Raw genomic sequence first — 20,812 nt, 5'->3', positions numbered from 1 at the left:
CTTCAGGGAGGATCTCAGAGGAGGTGGCCTCTAAGGTGAGGGAGGAGGAGGTATCAGCTAGGCAATGGGGTGGGGGAATCGGGGAGGTTTGGGGCAAAGGAAGGAAGCATGGAGGAGAATCTGGAATTCCAGGAACAGTGGGTAGTTCAGAAAGGTTGACATGGACCATGATGGGATGCGGAAGTGAGGGGGCGAAGGATGGGCACATCTTGAAAGGCCGTAACAGCCACGTGGGGAGCTACTGATTCCCTGGTGCATATGCCAAAGGGGTGGAGAGATGTTGTTGAGGAGGAAAAAGAGGCTGGGGGCCAGCTGAGGCTCGGGGAGTGGGGAGAGGAGGGTGGAGGAGTCCCTCCAGGAAGGTGAGAGATGAGGAGAGGGGCTGGAGGAGCAGAAGGAGGGATGGCTCAGCTGCTCCTGGTCCTTCAGACAGCGAGATCCTGGACCGCCCTGTGCAACCGCCCCCAAGTCAAAAAACAGAACCTAGGAAGGCTGCAGAAGACTTCTCGCTCAACTTGAGTAGAGAATTGAAGGAGATGAGGGTGTGTGGATAGCTCCGGGAAGGGCATTCCAGCCCGAGGGACCAGGAGGGGCAAAGGCCCTGAGTGGGATGTGTTGGAGGCCGCAGGTCGGGGGTGTGGATTCTGAGGTCCGAGAGGCCAGCACAGATCACATCAGGCCGGGATCCTCCATCGGCCACAGTGGATTTTCTCCAGGGGTGATGGGGAGACGTGGGAGAGTTTGGAGCAGGGAGTGAGCGTGTTCAGCAGCCCAGTACCCCCTCACCGCTCTGTCCCCAAGGCCAAAGCACCATGGACAGTGGACTCAGAGTGACCCGGAAAGGACGGAAGCTAGGCTCCAGCCGCCGGCGGCAGATGCGAGAGCCAGCTGATGGCCAGGATGCGCCAGTGGCCCCCGAGCCAGAGTCCTGGTCCTCCCAGTCCGCTGAAGAACTGCAGCGCTTCTTCCAGGACTGCGGAGCCGAGGAGAGGGGCTTTGTCACTCGAGAGGATCTGGCGGTGAGTCCAAGACCCCATCTCACCCCCCGAATCCCTTTGCTTCTGCCTTCTGAGACTCCCCTTCCCAGGAAGGCAGACCTTTCCTGCTCTTTTCCCTTTCTCTCATCTCAAATTTGCTTTAGGAAAAGCTAGGGATTTATTTACACTAAGGTGGGAATGACTGATAAGGTATTCTGTGTTACCCTCTTCCAGAAACACTTGCATTTTAATAAAGGAAAGGTTTTAAGTTAAAGAAAGAAATTATAGATGGTATAATTTTAAGCCCATTGAGTAGGGAAGTTTATCTTGGGGAGCAGTCAGGGCCCTGGGAATTAAACCTTGTTAATGTCTGCAAACTTCAGTGAAACAGATCAGCCCATGTTGTACATGCCAATAAGGGATCTTAGGCTGTGGCCTAGACTGAGATTGGCTGATTTTTTTGTGTTGTTTTTTCTTCATTTTCTACAAAGGGTCCTATGTGAGTTGATGGCATCTCACTGGACTTGCTGTCTCCTCCTGATTTTGCTCCATGCTCATGTCCTTTCTCCATCAAAACTGACCCTTCCTATCTATATTCTACCCTCAGAGCCACAAAAAAGTACAAATGGCTGATGTTAAAATATAATTTTCAAAATGGTAAGGAAAAAAGACTTTTGAGTAAATATAAAATCAATACTTATCAAAGATCTAGCTAATTCATTATTATTATTATTATCAATCAGTGAGGGACTCAGTATGATGTTATGACAGGCTCAAGGAGCATTTGAGAAGCTGCAAGTATTTATAGGCAATTTGGTCTTCCCTTGTAGCTCAGTCGGTAAAGAATCTGCCTGCAATGCAGGAGACCTGGGTTTGATTCCTGGATTGGGAAAATCCCATGGAGAAGGAAATGGCAACCCACTCCAGTGTTCTTGCCTGGGGAATCCCCATGGACAGAGGAGCCTGGTAGGGTATAGTCCATGGGGTCACAAGAGTTGGACATGACTTAGGGATTAAACACCACTATCATAGGCAATTTGACAGAAGAGTGTTAGGATAAGTTTGCTGAGTTCATTTTTGAAAATGACTACTGTCCAACAGGCCACAAATCCTCGGGGTTGTCTGTACTACTAGAAAAAACTTATTTTCAACTCTCCTGGACAAAATCTACAAGTTAACAAGTAACTTCAATATGTTGGACTTTTCATGAAAGGTAAACAATGAGATGAACTAAGTGCATTCCTCTTGTCTAGACAAGGCTTGGGTAGTCTTTACTCCCATATAATATTGAAAGGACGTGCTGTGTACCTTTTCACCTTATTTCCAAATGTCCAGCAATTTCCTGTGATCATAAATAATCTCCAAGGTTTATTCTTGGCATAAAAAAGGCTGATCTCATTCAGTTTGGCTTGATCACTTCTGTAGGTGTAGTGAGAGTGCAAATAAAGCAGGTGGGTCTCCTTGATTGGGCTCTGCAAGTCTGAAATTTTGCAGTATTGAGCCATTTTTAGCTTCTCTCCAGGAGTTTTCATATGGAAGCTTAAGTTGAAATTTTAAAACCTCTGAAATTGACTTTTCTATCTAGAGTGCCTTTCTGTCTCAGTTTGCCTGCACTGGAGGGTTACCTGGGATGTGGGACTTCCAGTGTTAAAACTGGGAAAGTCTTGGGCAAACTTAAACCAGCTGGCTTCCCTACTGCTATGGAAACCAAGCATAAGGTTCTCTCCACTAGTTTTCACCTACACATGTGAGGGACTTCTCTTTTGAGGTTCTCAATTTTTCTAAGGTCCCTCTCCTGCCCAAAAGTAACCTTTCACATTACCTGTTTTCAGGTCAGCTTTGCAGGCATTGCATCCATGAACGCTCCTTACAGTGGACTTGTCACACCTGATTAAATGAGAATCAACCTTTAAATCAACATCTGGTTAAACAGTTGGTCTATCCAACTGTATCCCAGTAAAAGGAAGGACAGATTCTTACGGAACCTGTGTAAATAACTATATTGCCAGAGAAAGGAAGGAGATTCAGGGAAAGTATTGGTTTCTGAATCAGGAAGGGATCAGTGAGATTCAGATACCACTTAAAATATAAAATTTCAGCTTGAAAGTGAAGTGAAAGTGTCTGACTCTTTGTGACCCCATGGACTATATAGCCTGCCAGGCTCCTCTGTCCACGGGGATTCTCCAGGCAAGAATACTGGAGTGGGTAGTCACTCACTTCTCCAGGGGATCTTCCTGACCCAGGAATCGAACCCAGGTCTCCTGCATTGCAGGCAGATTCTTTAATATCTAAGTCACCGGGGAAGCCCAAATTTCAGTTTACAAAAGCATAATCTCCTAAACTGAAAATTAGAGATAGTTCAAGAATCCAGACAGAGGACTTTCTCATAATATCCATAAAAGTAAAACAATAAAAATTGCTACTGGGACTTTCTTGGTGGTCCGGTGGTTAAGAATCCACCTTGCAATGCAGGGGATGCATAATAGTAATAATCATACCAACTGTATTCCCAACAAATAACCATAACTCAGTTTTCTTCAACCATTGATTTAGTCCCATGTGATTAATTCTTGATCCACTGGATCTTGGGTAAGCTGGCTGCTTCTGGACTGAAAAGAGTTCTAGCAACTTTAATCCATTGGCTCAGTCTGAAGGTCAGACTTAGAACTCTTGTCAGCTTAGAACCCTATATCCAAGCGAAGCAGCAGTAGTTAATAGAACCTGGTACAGGCTGTATTAAGGCTTTGACTCTGCACTTTGTGGAAGACACGAACTGAGCTGGTTTGTAACCAAGCCTTCAGGGTAGTTTGGAAAGGGTAGGAAAGCAGAAATGTGTTTAGTAATGAGACTGAAAGCCTGTGGCTTGTGTTTTTTTTATTTTTTTGCATTTTTTTATTGGCGTAGAGTTGCTTTACCATGTTATATTAGTTTCTGCTATACAACATCGTGAATCAGTCAATGTATACACACATCCCCTCCTTTTTGGGCTTCCCTCCCACTCCCCTATTCCACCCCTCTAGGTCATCACAGAGCACCAAGTTGGGCTCCCTGTGCTGTATAGCAGCTTCCCGCTAGCTTTTTACAGTAACCTAATAGTGTCAGAATGGAAGAGGGTAACATGTTCTGTTGGAATACAGTATATAACTATTTCATGAAGTTTGATCAGTATTTCCCCTAAAGAACATAGTCTGCATAGCAAAGACATTGAGAAATCTCTAGGGCCTTTCCCTAAAGCATGCAATTTATGAGATATTTATATAAAGGCTTTTTACCTATGTAAACTTAGCCTAGGAAAGGCTGGGATATCTCTTCTGATCTGACAGTTCTTCCCATGATGCTCTTATAATAGTGATGAGGTATTTAACAAATAAAGAGAATGGTATCTTGACATTTTTATTTTTTCTTCTAAATTTAGAATCTGATGTTGGAAAGGCAAACCCAAAAAGATATCAGAGAAGGTAGGGCACTAGATTAAGATAAAATCGTGAGATCCTGAGAAATAGTACTTGGTTTCCTATTTAATCAGTGACAATAAAATAAAGCATTTTGAGATAAAGAGAAGAAGGCAACACTTCTGCTGTTCAGTCTCTAAGTTGTGTCTGACTATTTGTGACCCCCTGGACCTGCAAGATTCCTCTGTTCACGGGATTTCCCAGCCAAGAATACTGGCGTAGGCTGCTGTATCTTTCTGCAGGGCCTCTCCTACATTGGCAGGAGGATTCTTTACAGCTGGGCCACCAGGGAAGTCCAACTCTATAAGAAGGCAATACTATTGCAAGGTTACTTAGCTCTTTTATATGGGAAGTGGCTTTGCTTTCTGTTTTTATGAAAATTAGAACACAATTGAGCCAAAACAAAGCAGAGAAAATTATTCTGCTGAGACATGGAAGCAGTTATCTGGGCAACATACACAGAAGACTAGTAATAACCCTCTTTTAACCCTTGCCTGGAGCTCTAAGACCAGTTTATCACTTTAATAGAGATGGAGCCAAATTCTAATTTTGTATGAATATAACATGTGGCAGTCAAAGTTTCACAAGTTTTCTTTCTTTATGTATAAACCCATCAAAACTGAGCCAAATTTGTCAAAATGTTAACATAAACTTTATAGCCTATTTTCAGACTCAAGTATTATAAAATCAAGGCAAATAAGATTCCCTCTCAACAAACCCTCTACAATTCCGCATATCCATTCAGATTTTGCCAGATACTTTAAACAAAAACAATTCCTTTATCTCCTGGAGAGCAAAAACATATCCCATTTTCCTTGCAGACACAGTTGTTTTTCTGTCACTCCTGTTTCTAGTATCAAGTAAAACACTGTAGTGATTATAACTTTTAACAAAGTAATCAGCTTTTATTTCCCAGAAAAAAATTGATGGGTAAATAATTGAGAACTGTCTTGGACAGAATTTTAGTAAACTAGCAAAGCTTACAAAAATACATAACACAACTTTCTACAGTCACACATATGCCTTGCACAACTTTAAAAAGTTGTGACAGAATATATATAACATAAAATTTGCCATGGAATGTATCCTTGTATTGTATTAATATAAGTTGGGGGAAACACAGACTGCTATTATTTATCAAAAGATAAACCAAAATTATAAAACCAATCTAATTGATCAAAGATTCACCTTAATTATCTGAACCTGGCTCCTTAAAAGTTTTTTGAGTTAGCTAGCTCTCATAAGAGGAAATTTTTTTTTTTAAGCCCAGCACATTTAAAGCCTTAGAAGTTTGGTTTCTTTATTTTCTGTGACTTTGGGGGCCATTAGATTTATATAGACACTTATTTGTCTCTACAAACCTTAGTCCACCCAGAGCCCCTGTAAGGGACGTAGTACTCTAAGTCATTAATACCCAGGTATAGAAAAATGCTCACACTCACAATGAGAGTTAAGGGCCTTTCTGAATTACAGACAGTCTGGCTTCTTTTCTACAACTCCAACCACAGTTCAAAAGTAAACACAGAAACACAAAAACTCTCCAGTTCAGATTTCAAAGAGCTATTCTCCTCCCCAGTGGGCACAAAATTCTTAACCGATTTGAGGTCATTCACAGAAAAACAAACACACCACCACCAACAACAAAAGATTAGCAAACCAGATTTTCCACTGTGTCTCAACCGACAGACACTGGGTCTCCATCATGTATTCCATGGAGATCTCCAAATGGTCAGCCCATAAGACAGAATTCCCCATCGTGGCTACCGCTAAAACCAAAAGCAGAAAATCTGTAACATCAAAAACATAAAAACTGGAGAAACAGAATCAGCAAACAAAGTTCTATCACACTTGGGATTCCCTTCAAGAGCCAAGGAAAGCAGTGCCCAGGACTTCCCTGATGGTCCAGGGGTTAAGATTCCGTGTTCCCAGTGCAGGGGGCCTGGGTTCCATTCCTGGTCAGGGAACTAGATCCCACATGCCACAACTAAGACCCAGCACAGCCAAACAAATAAGTAAATAAATATAAATATATGAATATATATACATATAAAAGAAGTGCCTGTGTTCCCAGAGCCCGTTTAGGGCTCTTTTCCAGCAATGCAGCTTACTGGGTTCTGAAGGCCGAGTCCACTGTGGCATCTCCATGGAACCTCCAAAACCTCTAAAGCAGGATTTCCAAGAAGATGAAATCATGACCCTTAGACAAAAATAAAATGAATCTATACCAGAGATTTTATTTAACTCATTTATTAATGGGAGATGTTCTGAATGGTTGAAAGAGCATTTTGAAAAGCAGGATAACTTAACAGGGAAATGTTAGAATCAGGTTGCTGAGGTAGATTGCTTAAAGCTGGTTAATGTACAACAGGTCATAAATCTTTGGGATTATCTTGTTCCATCAGGCAAAAGTTATTTATACCTCTTTTGAACAGAATCTACAAGTTAACACGTGACTTCATTTAGTCTGGGATCTCTAATCAGTATCATGAGACAAAGTACATTCATAGAATCTAGAAGATGCTTGGGTGGCCTTGGCCCCTGTAGAATACTGAAAGGGTGTGCTGTCCATTTCGGGGACTTGTTTTCCAGTTTTAGGTCATTTTTGAATAGTGATAAACATGTTGTGGGGAGGATTGGCTACTGTCCTTTTTTAGAGTCCTAACAGGATGAGACTCAGAAGAGGTAGGTTTTGACGCTGGATGGAGGAAGAGAAAAACTGAGGATGAAGTTCAAGGCTCTGCTAGGGTCCAAGAGACTCAAGGGCCGGTCTGGAAGTCAGGTTGAGGGTTGGACTCTGAAAATGGGGAGAGGGGAGGTGGGGGTGGCTGAAGATAAACACTCTCCTTTTCTGAGAGTGGCCCAGAGCCTTCCCTAGTAGGAACAGCACTCAACTTACCTCTATCCTTGCAGGCGGCCAAGTTCAGCTTCCTGAGCAGCGAGGATGAGCTGGAGATGATCTTTGACTGGGTGGATGTGGAGCGGAAGGGACGCCTCTCTCTTGAAGAGTTCAGCTCCGGGCTCAGTATGTCTGTCCTAGGGGGGCCTCCTGGCGGGTGTGCTGAGCACAAGGCGAGGCTGAGTGGTCAGGAGAGGCCGCAGTGATGACCCATCTCAGGACCTTCACGACGCCCCAGAGGGCACTTCTGGGTGTGGATGACATATGGATGACTGTAGAGATGAGAACACTAAGCCTGAATGGGAAGCCAGCTGGTTCGAGGCAGAGCTGAGACTTAAGACTATAGCCCAGGAGACCTCACTTCCTTTCCAACAACAAGAGCACATCATTGCTGGGAGGGGGGTGCGGGGCCTTGAGCATTCCTCTCCTCCAGAGAGGCCTCTGGGATTGCTTTCTGGTGCCTCCCTTGTCTTCTCCCCAGTAAAAGCTTTCCCTTGGGCAGGAGGTTAGACACCCCCTGTTCTTGAGACCACAGGCCTTGTTTCTGCCTGGAGAAGGTCATATTTTGGTTTTGGTTAAAGGAATATGAGGCCCCAGGGAGTAGCAGAGGGTGATATTTAGTGGGTGGAGGCTCCCCAGACCCTTAGCTCCCGCTAGGCAGGGCAACTCCAACACTGGCTTCTTAAGACAGGCCTAGAAGGACCTAGAGACATCAAAGCTGGAAATGCACAATATTCCAGCTGAGCTTGATGGGGAAGACCTTTGGTCCAGGGAATGGAAGGAGTGGTATCCTTGTAGAGACCCTGAAAAGGAATGTCAGCCTTTAATGTAGCCAAAGCCACCCCTAGTTCTTGGGTCTGCTGAGTCTCCAAGAGTTTGGGAGACAACAGAAAGGGGAGGCCAGGAGTCTGCATTTATAGGTTGGGCCCTCCCAAGAGACGGTTGCTCTGGCTCTGGTGATTGAGAAGCTGGGAGCAGGGAGGGGAAATTAGGGCCTGGAATCAGGGGTGCAGCAGACGGAACACTATTGTCCATGTAGCCCCAAGGGGCCATCTTCACATCTGTGTCCAGCCGTGTCCATGATCCAGGGGACTTCCCAATGCCTACAAAAGAAATTCAACTCCCTTCCCAGGGCTTACAGGCCAGCACTGCTGAGACCCTTCCAACCTCTTAGGCTCATTCAATACCACTCACCTCCTCCAGCCTGCCAATCTAGCTCCTACCTCAGGGCCTTTGCATGTGCCGTTCTTGCAACCTGGAATATGCTTCCCACATCACTTGCTCCTTCCTTTTAGTCACATCTCAGTTCCAGGGTCACTTCTTCAGGACCCTCCTGACCACCTTCTCTAAAGTAGACCCTGTCTAGTCTCTCAATGGAAATTACCCTGTTACCTCCTTTAGCTCACTTGGAAAATTTATTTATTTATTAAATGTGTCCTTTTCAGTATTCATAGAATGTTGGCTCCACCAGGGCAGATATTTTGGCCAATTTTGTCCCCAGCACATAATTGATGCTCAATGAATATCCCTTGACCGAGTGAAAAGAATGTATTGGCCACCGTGGAGCAGCGGTGTGACTTCTAACAAGTCTCTTGGCCTCTCTGGGCCTCAGATGCTCATGTGTAGAATGGGCACAGGGTCTACCTTGTGTAGACTCCCAAGGTTGACGTGAGGAATGTATGACCCTGGCCCTGTATAAATGTGACTGACGCAGATAGACCCATTTCTCCAAGGGCCGGTGCAGGGCAAGGTGGGAAGTCAAGCGATGGAGCCCAACCCCACTCTGCTCCTCCTGTCCCCCTTTGTCCCGCAGAGAACATCTTTGGCTCCAGCTCGAGCAGCCACAGGCTCCACAGAAAGAGGCCACTGCTCTCCAAGCGAGGATCTGTAGTCACCAGCTTCCCGGTGGTGGAGGAGGCCAACAGTGAGGAGAAGGAGGCGTTCTTTGCCTTCATGGAGCAACTAGGAGCCAGCAACTCACTTCCTGAGTAAGGCCAGCAGGGTTGGGGGTGCGGGGGCAGGCACCGCCTGTCAGAGGGGGCGAGATCTGGCCCAGACACGGGATCAAAAGGGAGCTGCCAGGCAGTGTTGGGCGGATATCCTGGTTTGGCCACTTGTTAGCTGTGCGACAGCAGGCAAGTAGCCAAACCCCTGACCTGCGTTTCCCTGGCTGCGGGGTGAGCAGAAGAACTGCTGTGGGATTAAACGAAGGCCCGGGTGGAGAAAGCCTACCCACTCTGGTCCATCCCACTCAAGCCCTCCCTCCCTGTCCTGCCCTACAAGGTCATTCCCCAGAAAGATTAGCAAGTTGAAGGATCAGCTCCCTAAAGGGACACCACAATCTTTTTTTCTTTTTTTTGACCACTTCACGTGGCATATGGGATCTTGGCTCTCCAAGGATCAAACCTGCGCCCCCTCCATTGGAAGTGCAGAGTCTTAACCACTGGACTTCCAGGGAAGTCCCAGGACCCACATTTGCAAAAATACAAACCTCCCAAGGGTGCCTTTTCCCCAAAAAGAGGGTCTCCCAGTGGAGTGATTTCAGGTGTGGTGATGCTCTGAGTTGGGCAGGCTTGGAGACAGGAGGGCTTGGAGATGGTCTTGGGCTCTGGGATTTTGGAGTTCACTCATGCTTAGAGAAAGGGACCCTGCCTGAAAATACGCCTGGCACACCCCTCCAGGTCCCACTGGCTCTGTTAGAACTAGCAAGGGAATCACCCTCACCCATCTGCCCAGGTTTTCCCAGGTTCCCCTGCCCCACGGGCTCTGTGAGGACAAGCTCTCAGAGGGTGGGGCAGGCGCTGTGGGGAGGCAGGGTGGGACTGGGGTACAGGCTGGCGGGGCAGCTGTGGTGGCAAGAGATTTACCTACTTGGCAGCTTGGCCTGGGCTCAGCCCTCAGGCATCTGTCTTCACGACTTAATTAAATCCACGTGAAGCAGCATTTATTGAATGCCAACTCAGTGCCAGAACCCAGGCTGGTGCTCTGCACTGGGTGAGGCTCATTCTCCAGTGGCATTTTACAAATAAGCTCAGAGAAGTCGTGGAACTTGCTGAAGGTCACGCAGCCACAGAATGGGAGAAGAGAGAAGGCAGATGGAAGCTCTGGCCCATCAGACTCCCAGATCCCCTGTGCCCCACAATGAATCGCCAAACTGTAGAGAGACAAAGGGATGTGGGGGTTCACGAAGGGATAAGGGCAGAATTGGGAGAGGTTCCTGGAGGAGGCGGCACTTGAACTGCAGCTTGCAGAGCGTAAGGAGACTTTTGTGACTTAGCTGCCCGAGTCTCTTGGAGTGTGGCCATTAGAACCTAGGAGTGGGCTTCCCTCTGCCTCCTGGTCCTGCTCAAGGGTGATCTCTGGTCGTCCTCCCCTCCCAGGCAGGCGGAAATCTGGCAGCTATGGAGAACGCTGCGGCAGGAGGAGCCCCAGCTGGCAGGCAACCTGGAGGGCTTTCTGGCCAAGATGAACAGTCGCCTGCAGGAGGCACGGGCCGACAAGGAGGTTCTGGAGCTGACTCTGAGGAAGTGAGTTGGGGCCGGGTTGGCACACAGTGGATGCTTTCTACATTAGCTGAATCTTTTATTTTTGGCTGTGCTAATGGCCACATGTGGGATCTTAGTTCCCTGACCAGGGATTGAACCCGCACCCCCTGCAGTGGAAACGCAGAGTCTTAACCACTGGACCACCAGGGAAATCCCTTAGTTGAATCTCAAGTGAATTTTCTTAGCTCCAGAAGAATGGAGACCAGGGGTCCACAGTAGAGCCTGGGAGCTGGATCGGCAGAGCTGAGCTGGAAGAAGGGGTAACTAAGGAAATCTATTGGGAAGGACAGAGTGAGGCTTTCAGCCAAAGAGGGGATGGGCCAGTGTGTCCTGGTGCAGGGCCACTGGGGCACCTAACTCCAGGGCACCACTCACGTAGATTGCCATGCATGTGGTGATCCTGGGGTTGGCATGGGCTCAGTCTTGCAAGGGAGTCTGTGCTTGGGGGTGGGAGTGGATAGGAGGATGGTGACAGCGGGAAGTGGGAACAGAGTGATGGGGTGATTGGGGACTGTGAGACAGGAGCCAACATCCCGATGATGGTTACGGGGTCAGCAGGATGGGCTCAGATGATCCATATCAAGGGCCTATGTCAAGGTCATGAGCTGTTACTGGGATGACAGTTCCCAGGGTGACAGGGGTCAGTGACCACTGGCAGAGTGAGCTGAGCAGTAGGGTAGGCTCTAAACGCGGGCCCAAACCGCCCCTGCCAGCAGCAGGGTGGCAGGATGCTGCCTGGGCCCCCCTACCCCTTCCAGGAGGGACACTGACCACCACCGCGAGGTCCAACAGCTCTACGAGGAGATGGAGCAGCAGATACAGCGGGAGAAGCAGCAGCTGCAGGCCGAGGTGAGCCCCCCAGCCCCAGCCGGCCTCTCCCCCAGCCCTGGACCCCTCTGCTGCCTGCGCAGTGAGCCCAGGTCTGGCCAGCATAGGGCAGTGGGAGGCTGCTGCAAGCGGATCGCCTTGTCAGAGAGACAGTTTGCTCAGACAGACGGGGTGGGGGGCGCTCACTGCTGCCAATTCTCGGGGGTCCCCCGGGGCCACTCCTCCCACTCTCTGGGCCTCTGTCTCCTTGTTGCCTGGGCCAGGGAAGTTGTCCTGAGACCCCCATCCTTGTTGACACATCCTGAACTGGGCGCCCCAGGCCTGCGTGGTGGTGGCACGTGGGGAGGGCCGACCCAGCCCAGCTGAGTCTTGGACTCAGCCACACAGGGGGAGCTGAGACCTCTCTGCTCCCCAGAGCGACTCCCGGGGCCTGGCCCTCAGCTCCCAGATGCAGGAGGTGCTGGAGGCCAAGGAGCGTGAGGTGCAGCGGCTGACCGAGGGACAGAAGGAGGTGAGTGACAAGGGCTCCCCTGGAAGCCCAGTTTCTGAGGATTCGCGTACGCTGACACCCACCTCCAGAGGGTTCACTGGGCTGCTGGGCTCCTGCATCCGAGCTGGCTCCCTTGGGAAAGCGATGTCTCTGGCCCTTTTGCTGTGATGAGGCCAGGTAAGGGCAGTGGCAGCTCTGGGCACGAATCAGAAGGTCCAAGCTCAAATTCTTGCTGTTCCAATTAAAAGCCATGAGAATCTTGGGAAAGAGCTTTGCCTGTCTTGGCCTTAGTTTCTCCATCTGTAAAATGGGAATAGCCGCATCTACTGCAGCTCCCCGGCTAGTTGTGTCAAAAGAGGTAATAAATGGGAAAACCCTTCGAAGCCAGAAAGCACCAGGCAAACACAAAGTTGCAACATTGGAGAGGCTTGGTGATAGGCTGGGGCTCAACTCTCATCTCCATTGTCAGCTGAGTGACCTTGGGCAGGATTTTAACCTCTCTGAGCCTTGGTTTCCTCATCAGAGAATTGGAGATCAGAACTTTTGCCTTAGGAGGCTGCCGTGATGATTAGAGATACTGTATTTGAGGGCCTAAGGTCGTGCCTGGCGTGTAATAGATGCTTTATATTGACTTGGACAAAAAGCGTGTTTGGGTTTTTTTCTTAACAACTTGTGGTAAAACCTGAACAAACTTTTTAGCCAGCTCAATACATCATAGTCGCTACTATCTCTGGACCTGACCTAGCTTCCTGGTTAGAATACCTGCTACCCCAACACCCCAGGTCTCATAACCTGTAATCACTTCCAGTTGGCATTATGCTAAGCCTTTGGGTCTGAGACCCACCCTCATTGTCCCTTCCTTCCTCAAATTTGCAGGCCACTGACCTTAGTAAAATCACCATGTGTTGTAACCAGGACAACCAGCTTCCCTTCATCACTGGACCAGGTTCCCATAACCTTCTCTGCTGTTTCTCTAGCTGGTCCTGTTACCTGGTCTCACCTTCCTGACACAGGTTGATCTCCCAGGAGCCTCTGTAGTAGCTGCCCATCGGAGACTGAAAGTGAAGTGAAGTGAAGTGAAAGTCTCTCAGTCGTGTCTGACTTTGTGACCCCGTGGACTCTACAGTCCATGGAATTCTCCAGGCCAGAATACTGGAGTGGGTAGCCTTTCCCTTCTCCAGGGGATCTTCCCAACTCAGGCATCAAACCCAGGTCTCCCGAGTTGCAGGCGGATTCTTTACCAGCTGAGCCCCCAGGGAAGCCCTTGTGGATTTGGAGCCTTGGAGGTTGAGGCGGGCCCCTTTTGGTGATAGAGGAGGTTGGACTTTCAACACAGCACCATTCTGTCCTGTCCCCTGTGGATGTGAAGCCTCTCCCCCAGGGCCATTCATTCCTCCATCCAACCGCTATTTATGGCCACTCTGTGCCAGGCATCGTGCTAGCTTCCAGGGAACATAACAGACACATATCTCCTGCTTGTGGAGTTATTGCCTAGTCAGGGAGATGGATGATAAACTAAATAAGCAGGTAAAGTCTATAACATATTAGATACTGAAAGTGCTAAGAAGAATAAAGTAAAACAGGGCAGGAGGATAGGAGGGTTTTGAGAGGAGGGGTCAAGGAAGCCTCACTTAAGATGATGACTTTGGAGTAAAGGCCTGAAGGAGGTGAGGAGTGGGCCCTGTGGTATCCGAGGGAAGAGCAGCCCAGGCAGAGGGCACAGCGAGTGCAAAGGCCCTGAGGTGGGTGTGACGCGCTGTGAATGTTCAAGGACCAGTAAAGGGACCTGGGGGCTGCAACAGACTGAGGGGCCAGGGAGCGGGGTAGTGGGAGAGGCGGTCAGAGATGTAATGGGGGTGGGGTGGGGGGAGACTATGTGTCCTGGAGGTTATTGTAAGGGCCTTGCCTTCTATTCGGCATGGTCAAGCAGCTCTCTGTCTCCCGGTCTTGTGACCGGCCGTTGGACCAGGAGCTCCTTACCGACCACATGGGCTCAGAGATGAGCAGCTGTCTCAGAGCGCTGAGCAGAGGAGGGTGTGGTCCCGGTGCTGCTGGCCGTCTGTACTTCTTACACAGTTCCCCACTCCCTTCCCCATCCCGATAGTTCCATTGTCTCTCCCGGGTGGGAGGTAATGGAGCTAATTAGGCCAATGAGGGGGTAACACTCGATCCTATGTTTTAAGCTGGGATTCCAGGAGCCTGGAGTCGGTGCCCCAGCATGGTCTTGGGAGGCTGTTTAGTTTCCTTGAAGGGCAACTGGGGTTCTCTCCCCCTCACCCACCACCTCCTGCAGCTGGAGGCCCAGATCCACCGTCTCAGCAGCACACACCAGGAGGCCAGCTCGGAGAACCGGCAGCTTCGGGAGGCTGAGCAGGACCTGGCTGGGCGGCTGGAAGAGGTGCGGGGGCAGCTGCAGGTGACCAGGGGGCAGCTGGATGCCGCCAGGGGCCGCGTGTCCTGGCAGATGGAGGAGGAACTCAGGCAAGTAGCTGCCACCCCCGGGCTGGGCTGCGGACGGAGGGCTTCCTGCAAGAGGGGAGAAAGGGTTTGAGCTCTCAGAGACTCTGCTCAGCCTTCAGAGCTCATGGTGCAAGTGAAAAGTGAATGTTAGTTGCTCAGTCATGCCCGACTTTCTCTGTGACCCCATTGACTGTAGTCCGCCAGGCTCCTCTGTCCGTGGGATTCTCTGGGCAAGAATACTTGGAGTAGATAGCCATTTCCTTATCCAGGGGATCTTCCCAACCCAGGTATCGAACCAGGGTCTCCCGCATTGCAGGCAGACTCTTTACCTTCTGAGCCCCCAGGGAAGCCCCACACAGACTCCCTCCTTAAACCTCACAACAACCCCACTGGGCTGGGATTGTCGTGCCCGTTTCTTAGACAAGGGGGCAGAGCGGGGAAAATCATGTGCCTGGACACACATGACACGTGATTGGGATTCACGCACACACACACACACACACACACACGCGCGCGCGCGCGCACAGAGGCTAAAACAGTGCTGGATCCTTGGCAGAGTGGGATGGGCTGGAATGGCAGGAAGGCTTCCTGGAGGAGGTGAGGCTCCACATGGGCCTTGAAGGATGAGCAGGATTGGATGAGGGGAGGGGTGGGGAGTGAGAGCCAGGTGAGAAGCCCTGCTGAAGGGGAGACTGAAGGGAGGGCTAGCTGTGAGGCGTGCGCCCAACATGAAGGATGCACACAGGATGGGTGTGACAGCTACCTGCCCCTCCCCTGACCCTAGCTTCCCGCACCCTTCCTAGTGTCCCCAGAGCAGGTGAGGAGAAGGCTCCAGATGCTCAGGCAGTCTCCTGCGAGGAGGCTCCCCTGCCTGGACTCTTTGGGGACAACGATGACTGGGACCAGCTCCTCAGCGGCATCAGCAGCACGCCCCTCAGTGCCCTGCAGCTCTGTTGGAGCCCGCCCCCCACCCCGAAAGCCTCCCCAGGCCCGCCGACGCCCCGAGAGGTCAGGCAGATCTCCATCTCGGAGCCACATGCTCCTCTGTTTGCTCAGGAGCCCTCTTCAGATCCAGGGGGCTCTCCAAGGAGCCCCCCTGGGGTACCTTCTGGCACCGAGGAAGAGGAAGGAGCGAACCCAGATGGGCCAGACACGAACCCCCCGGAGCAGACTGGAGAGCCCCCCAGCCCAGAATCTAGGGAGGGGTCAGGGCTTGGCCCCAGGGTCCACTTCCCCTGGGGTCTCCCGGGGGTCCCAGCTGGGGAGTCAGGGAGCCTGGTGGCAGCTGCACTCGAGGTGCTTGTTCCTTTGGAGGATGGGCCCCCTCCTCAAGTGACCTCGCCCCCTCCCCAGGCCTCAGCTGGGCCCAAGGCATGGTTCCAGACCTCACACTTAGAGCCATATGTTCCTCTGTTTGCTCAGGAGCCCTCTTCAGATCCAGGGGGCTCTCCAAGGAGCCCCCCTGGGGTACCTTCTGGCACCGAGGAAGAGGAAGGAGTGAACCCAGATGGGCTAGACATGAGCCCTCCAGAGCAGACTGGAGAGCCCCCTAGCCTGGAACCTAGGGAGGAGTCAGAGCTTGGCCCTGGGGTCCACTTCCCCTGGGGTCTCCCAGGGATGCCAGCTGGGGAGTCAGGGAGCCTGGTGGCAGCTGCCCTCGAGGTGCTTGTTCCTTTGGAGGATGGGGCCCCTCCTCAAGTGACCTCGCCCCCTCCCCAGGCCTCAGCTGGGCCCAGCCCACGGTTCCAGACCTCACACTTAGAGCCACATGTTCCTCTATTTGCTCAGGAGCCCTCTTCAGATCCAGGGGGCTCTCCAAGGAGCCCCCCTGGGGCACCTTCTGGCACCGAGGAAGAGGAAGGAGTGAACCCAGATGGGCTGGACATGAGCCCTTCAGAGCAGACTGGAGAGCCCCCCAGCCCAGAATCTAGGGAGGAGTCAGGGCTTGGCCCTGGGGCCCACATCTCCTGGGGTCTCCCTGGGGTCCCAGCTGGGGAGTCAGGGAGCCTGGTGGCAGCTGCCCTCGAGGTGCTTGTTCCTTTGGAGGATGGGGCCCCTCCTCAAGTGACCTCGCCCCCTCCCCAGGCCTCAGCTGGGCCCAGCCCACGGTTCCAGACCTCACACTTAGAGCCACATGCTCCTCTGTTTGCTCAGGAGCCCTCTTCAGATCCAGGGGGCTCTCCAAGGAGCCCCCCTGGGGCACCTTCTGGCACCGAGGAAGAGGAAGGAGTGAACCCAGATGGGCTGGACACGAGCCCTCCAGAGCAGACTGGACAGCCCCCTAGCCTGGAACCTAGGGAGGAGTCAGAGCTTGACCCTGGGGCCCACATCTCCTGGGGTCTCCCTGGGGTCCCAGCTGGGGAGTCAGGGAGCCTGGTGGCAGCTGCACTCGAGGTGCTTGTTCCTTTGGAGGATGGGCCCCCTCCTCAAGTGACCTCGCCCCCTCCCCAGGCCTCAGCTGGGCCCAAGGCATGGTTCCAGACCTCACACTTAGAGCCATATGTTCCTCTGTTTGCTCAGGAGCCCTCTTCAGATCCAGGGGGCTCTCCAAGGAGCCCCCCTGGGGTACCTTCTGGCACCGAGGAAGAGGAAGGAGTGAACCCAGATGGGCTAGACATGAGCCCTCCAGAGCAGACTGGAGAGCCCCCTAGCCTGGAACCTAGGGAGGAGTCAGAGCTTGGCCCTGGGGTCCACTTCCCCTGGGGTCTCCCAGGGATGCCAGCTGGGGAGTCAGGGAGCCTGGTGGCAGCTGCCCTCGAGGTGCTTGTTCCTTTGGAGGATGGGGCCCCTCCTCAAGTGACCTCGCCCCCTCCCCAGGCCTCAGCTGGGCCCAGCCCACGGTTCCAGACCTCACACTTAGAGCCACATGTTCCTCTATTTGCTCAGGAGCCCTCTTCAGATCCAGGGGGCTCTCCAAGGAGCCCCCCTGGGGCACCTTCTGGCACCGAGGAAGAGGAAGGAGTGAACCCAGATGGGCTGGACATGAGCCCTTCAGAGCAGACTGGAGAGCCCCCCAGCCCAGAATCTAGGGAGGAGTCAGGGCTTGGCCCTGGGGCCCACATCTCCTGGGGTCTCCCTGGGGTCCCAGCTGGGGAGTCAGGGAGCCTGGTGGCAGCTGCCCTCGAGGTGCTTGTTCCTTTGGAGGATGGGGCCCCTCCTCAAGTGACCTCGCCCCCTCCCCAGGCCTCAGCTGGGCCCAGCCCACGGTTCCAGACCTCACACTTAGAGCCACATGCTCCTCTGTTTGCTCAGGAGCCCTCTTCAGATCCAGGGGGCTCTCCAAGGAGCCCCCCTGGGGCACCTTCTGGCACCGAGGAAGAGGAAGGAGTGAACCCAGATGGGCTGGACACGAGCCCTCCAGAGCAGACTGGACAGCCCCCTAGCCTGGAACCTAGGGAGGAGTCAGAGCTTGACCCTGGGGCCCACATCTCCTGGGGTCTCCCTGGGGTCCCAGCTGGGGAGTCAGGGAGCCTGGTGGCAGCTGCACTCGAGGTGCTTGTTCCTTTGGAGGATGGGCCCCCTCCTCAAGTGACCTCGCCCCCTCCCCAGGCCTCAGCTGGGCCCAAGGCATGGTTCCAGACCTCACACTTAGAGCCATATGTTCCTCTGTTTGCTCAGGAGCCCTCTTCAGATCCAGGGGGCTCTCCAAGGAGCCCCCCTGGGGTACCTTCTGGCACCGAGGAAGAGGAAGGAGTGAACCCAGATGGGCTAGACATGAGCCCTCCAGAGCAGACTGGAGAGCCCCCTAGCCTGGAACCTAGGGAGGAGTCAGAGCTTGGCCCTGGGGTCCACTTCCCCTGGGGTCTCCCAGGGATGCCAGCTGGGGAGTCAGGGAGCCTGGTGGCAGCTGCCCTCGAGGTGCTTGTTCCTTTGGAGGATGGGGCCCCTCCTCAAGTGACCTCGCCCCCTCCCCAGGCCTCAGCTGGGCCCAGCCCACGGTTCCAGACCTCACACTTAGAGCCACATGTTCCTCTATTTGCTCAGGAGCCCTCTTCAGATCCAGGGGGCTCTCCAAGGAGCCCCCCTGGGGCACCTTCTGGCACCGAGGAAGAGGAAGGAGTGAACCCAGATGGGCTGGACATGAGCCCTTCAGAGCAGACTGGAGAGCCCCCCAGCCCAGAATCTAGGGAGGAGTCAGGGCTTGGCCCTGGGGCCCACATCTCCTGGGGTCTCCCTGGGGTCCCAGCTGGGGAGTCAGGGAGCCTGGTGGCAGCTGCCCTCGAGGTGCTTGTTCCTTTGGAGGATGGGGCCCCTCCTCAAGTGACCTCGCCCCCTCCCCAGGCCTCAGCTGGGCCCAGCCCACGGTTCCAGACCTCACACTTAGAGCCACATGCTCCTCTGTTTGCTCAGGAGCCCTCTTCAGATCCAGGGGGCTCTCCAAGGAGCCCCCCTGGGGCACCTTCTGGCACCGAGGAAGAGGAAGGAGTGAACCCAGATGGGCTGGACACGAGCCCTCCAGAGCAGACTGGACAGCCCCCTAGCCTGGAACCTAGGGAGGAGTCAGAGCTTGACCCTGGGGCCCACATCTCCTGGGGTCTCCCTGGGGTCCCAGCTGGGGAGTCAGGGAGCCTGGTGGCAGCTGCACTCGAGGTGCTTGTTCCTTTGGAGGATGGGCCCCCTCCTCAAGTGACCTCGCCCCCTCCCCAGGCCTCAGCTGGGCCCAAGGCATGGTTCCAGACCTCACACTTAGAGCCATATGTTCCTCTGTTTGCTCAGGAGCCCTCTTCAGATCCAGGGGGCTCTCCAAGGAGCCCCCCTGGGGTACCTTCTGGCACCGAGGAAGAGGAAGGAGTGAACCCAGATGGGCTAGACATGAGCCCTCCAGAGCAGACTGGAGAGCCCCCTAGCCTGGAACCTAGGGAGGAGTCAGAGCTTGGCCCTGGGGTCCACTTCCCCTGGGGTCTCCCAGGGATGCCAGCTGGGGAGTCAGGGAGCCTGGTGGCAGCTGCCCTCGAGGTGCTTGTTCCTTTGGAGGATGGGGCCCCTCCTCAAGTGACCTCGCCCCCTCCCCAGGCCTCAGCTGGGCCCAGCCCACGGTTCCAGACCTCACACTTAGAGCCACATGTTCCTCTATTTGCTCAGGAGCCCTCTTCAGATCCAGGGGGCTCTCCAAGGAGCCCCCCTGGGGCACCTTCTGGCACCGAGGAAGAGGAAGGAGTGAACCCAGATGGGCTGGACATGAGCCCTTCAGAGCAGACTGGAGAGCCCCCCAGCCCAGAATCTAGGGAGGAGTCAGGGCTTGGCCCTGGGGCCCACATCTCCTGGGGTCTCCCTGGGGTCCCAGCTGGGGAGTCAGGGAGCCTGGTGGCAGCTGCCCTCGAGGTGCTTGTTCCTTTGGAGGATGGGGCCCCTCCTCAAGTGACCTCGCCCCCTCCCCAGGCCTCAGCTGGGCCCAGCCCACGGTTCCAGACCTCACACTTAGAGCCACATGCTCCTCTGTTTGCTCAGGAGCCCTCTTCAGATCCAGGGGGCTCTCCAAGGAGCCCCCCTGGGGCACCTTCTGGCACCGAGGAAGAGGAAGGAGTGAACCCAGATGGGCTGGACACGAGCCCTCCAGAGCAGACTGGACAGCCCCCTAGCCTGGAACCTAGGGAGGAGTCAGAGCTTGACCCTGGGGCCCACATCTCCTGGGGTCTCCCTGGGGTCCCAGCTGGGGAGTCAGGGAGCCTGGTGGCAGCTGCACTCGAGGTGCTTGTTCCTTTGGAGGATGGGCCCCCTCCTCAAGTGACCTCGCCCCCTCCCCAGGCCTCAGCTGGGCCCAAGGCATGGTTCCAGACCTCACACTTAGAGCCATATGTTCCTCTGTTTGCTCAGGAGCCCTCTTCAGATCCAGGGGGCTCTCCAAGGAGCCCCCCTGGGGTACCTTCTGGCACCGAGGAAGAGGAAGGAGTGAACCCAGATGGGCTAGACATGAGCCCTCCAGAGCAGACTGGAGAGCCCCCTAGCCTGGAACCTAGGGAGGAGTCAGAGCTTGGCCCTGGGGTCCACTTCCCCTGGGGTCTCCCAGGGATGCCAGCTGGGGAGTCAGGGAGCCTGGTGGCAGCTGCCCTCGAGGTGCTTGTTCCTTTGGAGGATGGGGCCCCCTCCTCAAGTGACCTCGCCCCCTCCCCAGGCCTCAGCTGGGCCCAGCCCACGGTTCCAGACCTCACACTTAGAGCCACATG

General features: G+C 53.3%; 1 protein-coding gene across 1 annotated transcript in view; it reads left to right on the top strand.

Moving 5' to 3' along the window:
- The window catches only part of RAB44 (RAB44, member RAS oncogene family), a 40,739-nt gene that overhangs the window by 6,421 nt on the left and 13,506 nt on the right, over positions 1 to 20,812 (top strand). The window contains exons 2-9 of the mRNA XM_070456913.1: positions 802 to 1,019; positions 7,340 to 7,451; positions 9,139 to 9,313; positions 10,706 to 10,852; positions 11,629 to 11,719; positions 12,114 to 12,209; positions 14,482 to 14,669; positions 15,452 to 20,783. Of these exons, the coding sequence (XP_070313014.1) occupies positions 813 to 1,019; positions 7,340 to 7,451; positions 9,139 to 9,313; positions 10,706 to 10,852; positions 11,629 to 11,719; positions 12,114 to 12,209; positions 14,482 to 14,669; positions 15,452 to 20,783 (6,348 nt within the window). The 5' untranslated portion in view covers positions 802 to 812. The remainder of the gene's footprint in view (positions 1 to 801; positions 1,020 to 7,339; positions 7,452 to 9,138; positions 9,314 to 10,705; positions 10,853 to 11,628; positions 11,720 to 12,113; positions 12,210 to 14,481; positions 14,670 to 15,451; positions 20,784 to 20,812) is intronic.

This window comes from Odocoileus virginianus, chromosome 27 (genome assembly GCF_023699985.2).
Source record: "Odocoileus virginianus isolate 20LAN1187 ecotype Illinois chromosome 27, Ovbor_1.2, whole genome shotgun sequence".
Lineage (NCBI taxonomy): Eukaryota > Metazoa > Chordata > Mammalia > Artiodactyla > Cervidae > Odocoileus > Odocoileus virginianus.
The sequence above is the reverse complement of the archived record's forward strand: the minus strand, read 5'-3'. Positions and strand labels throughout refer to the sequence as shown.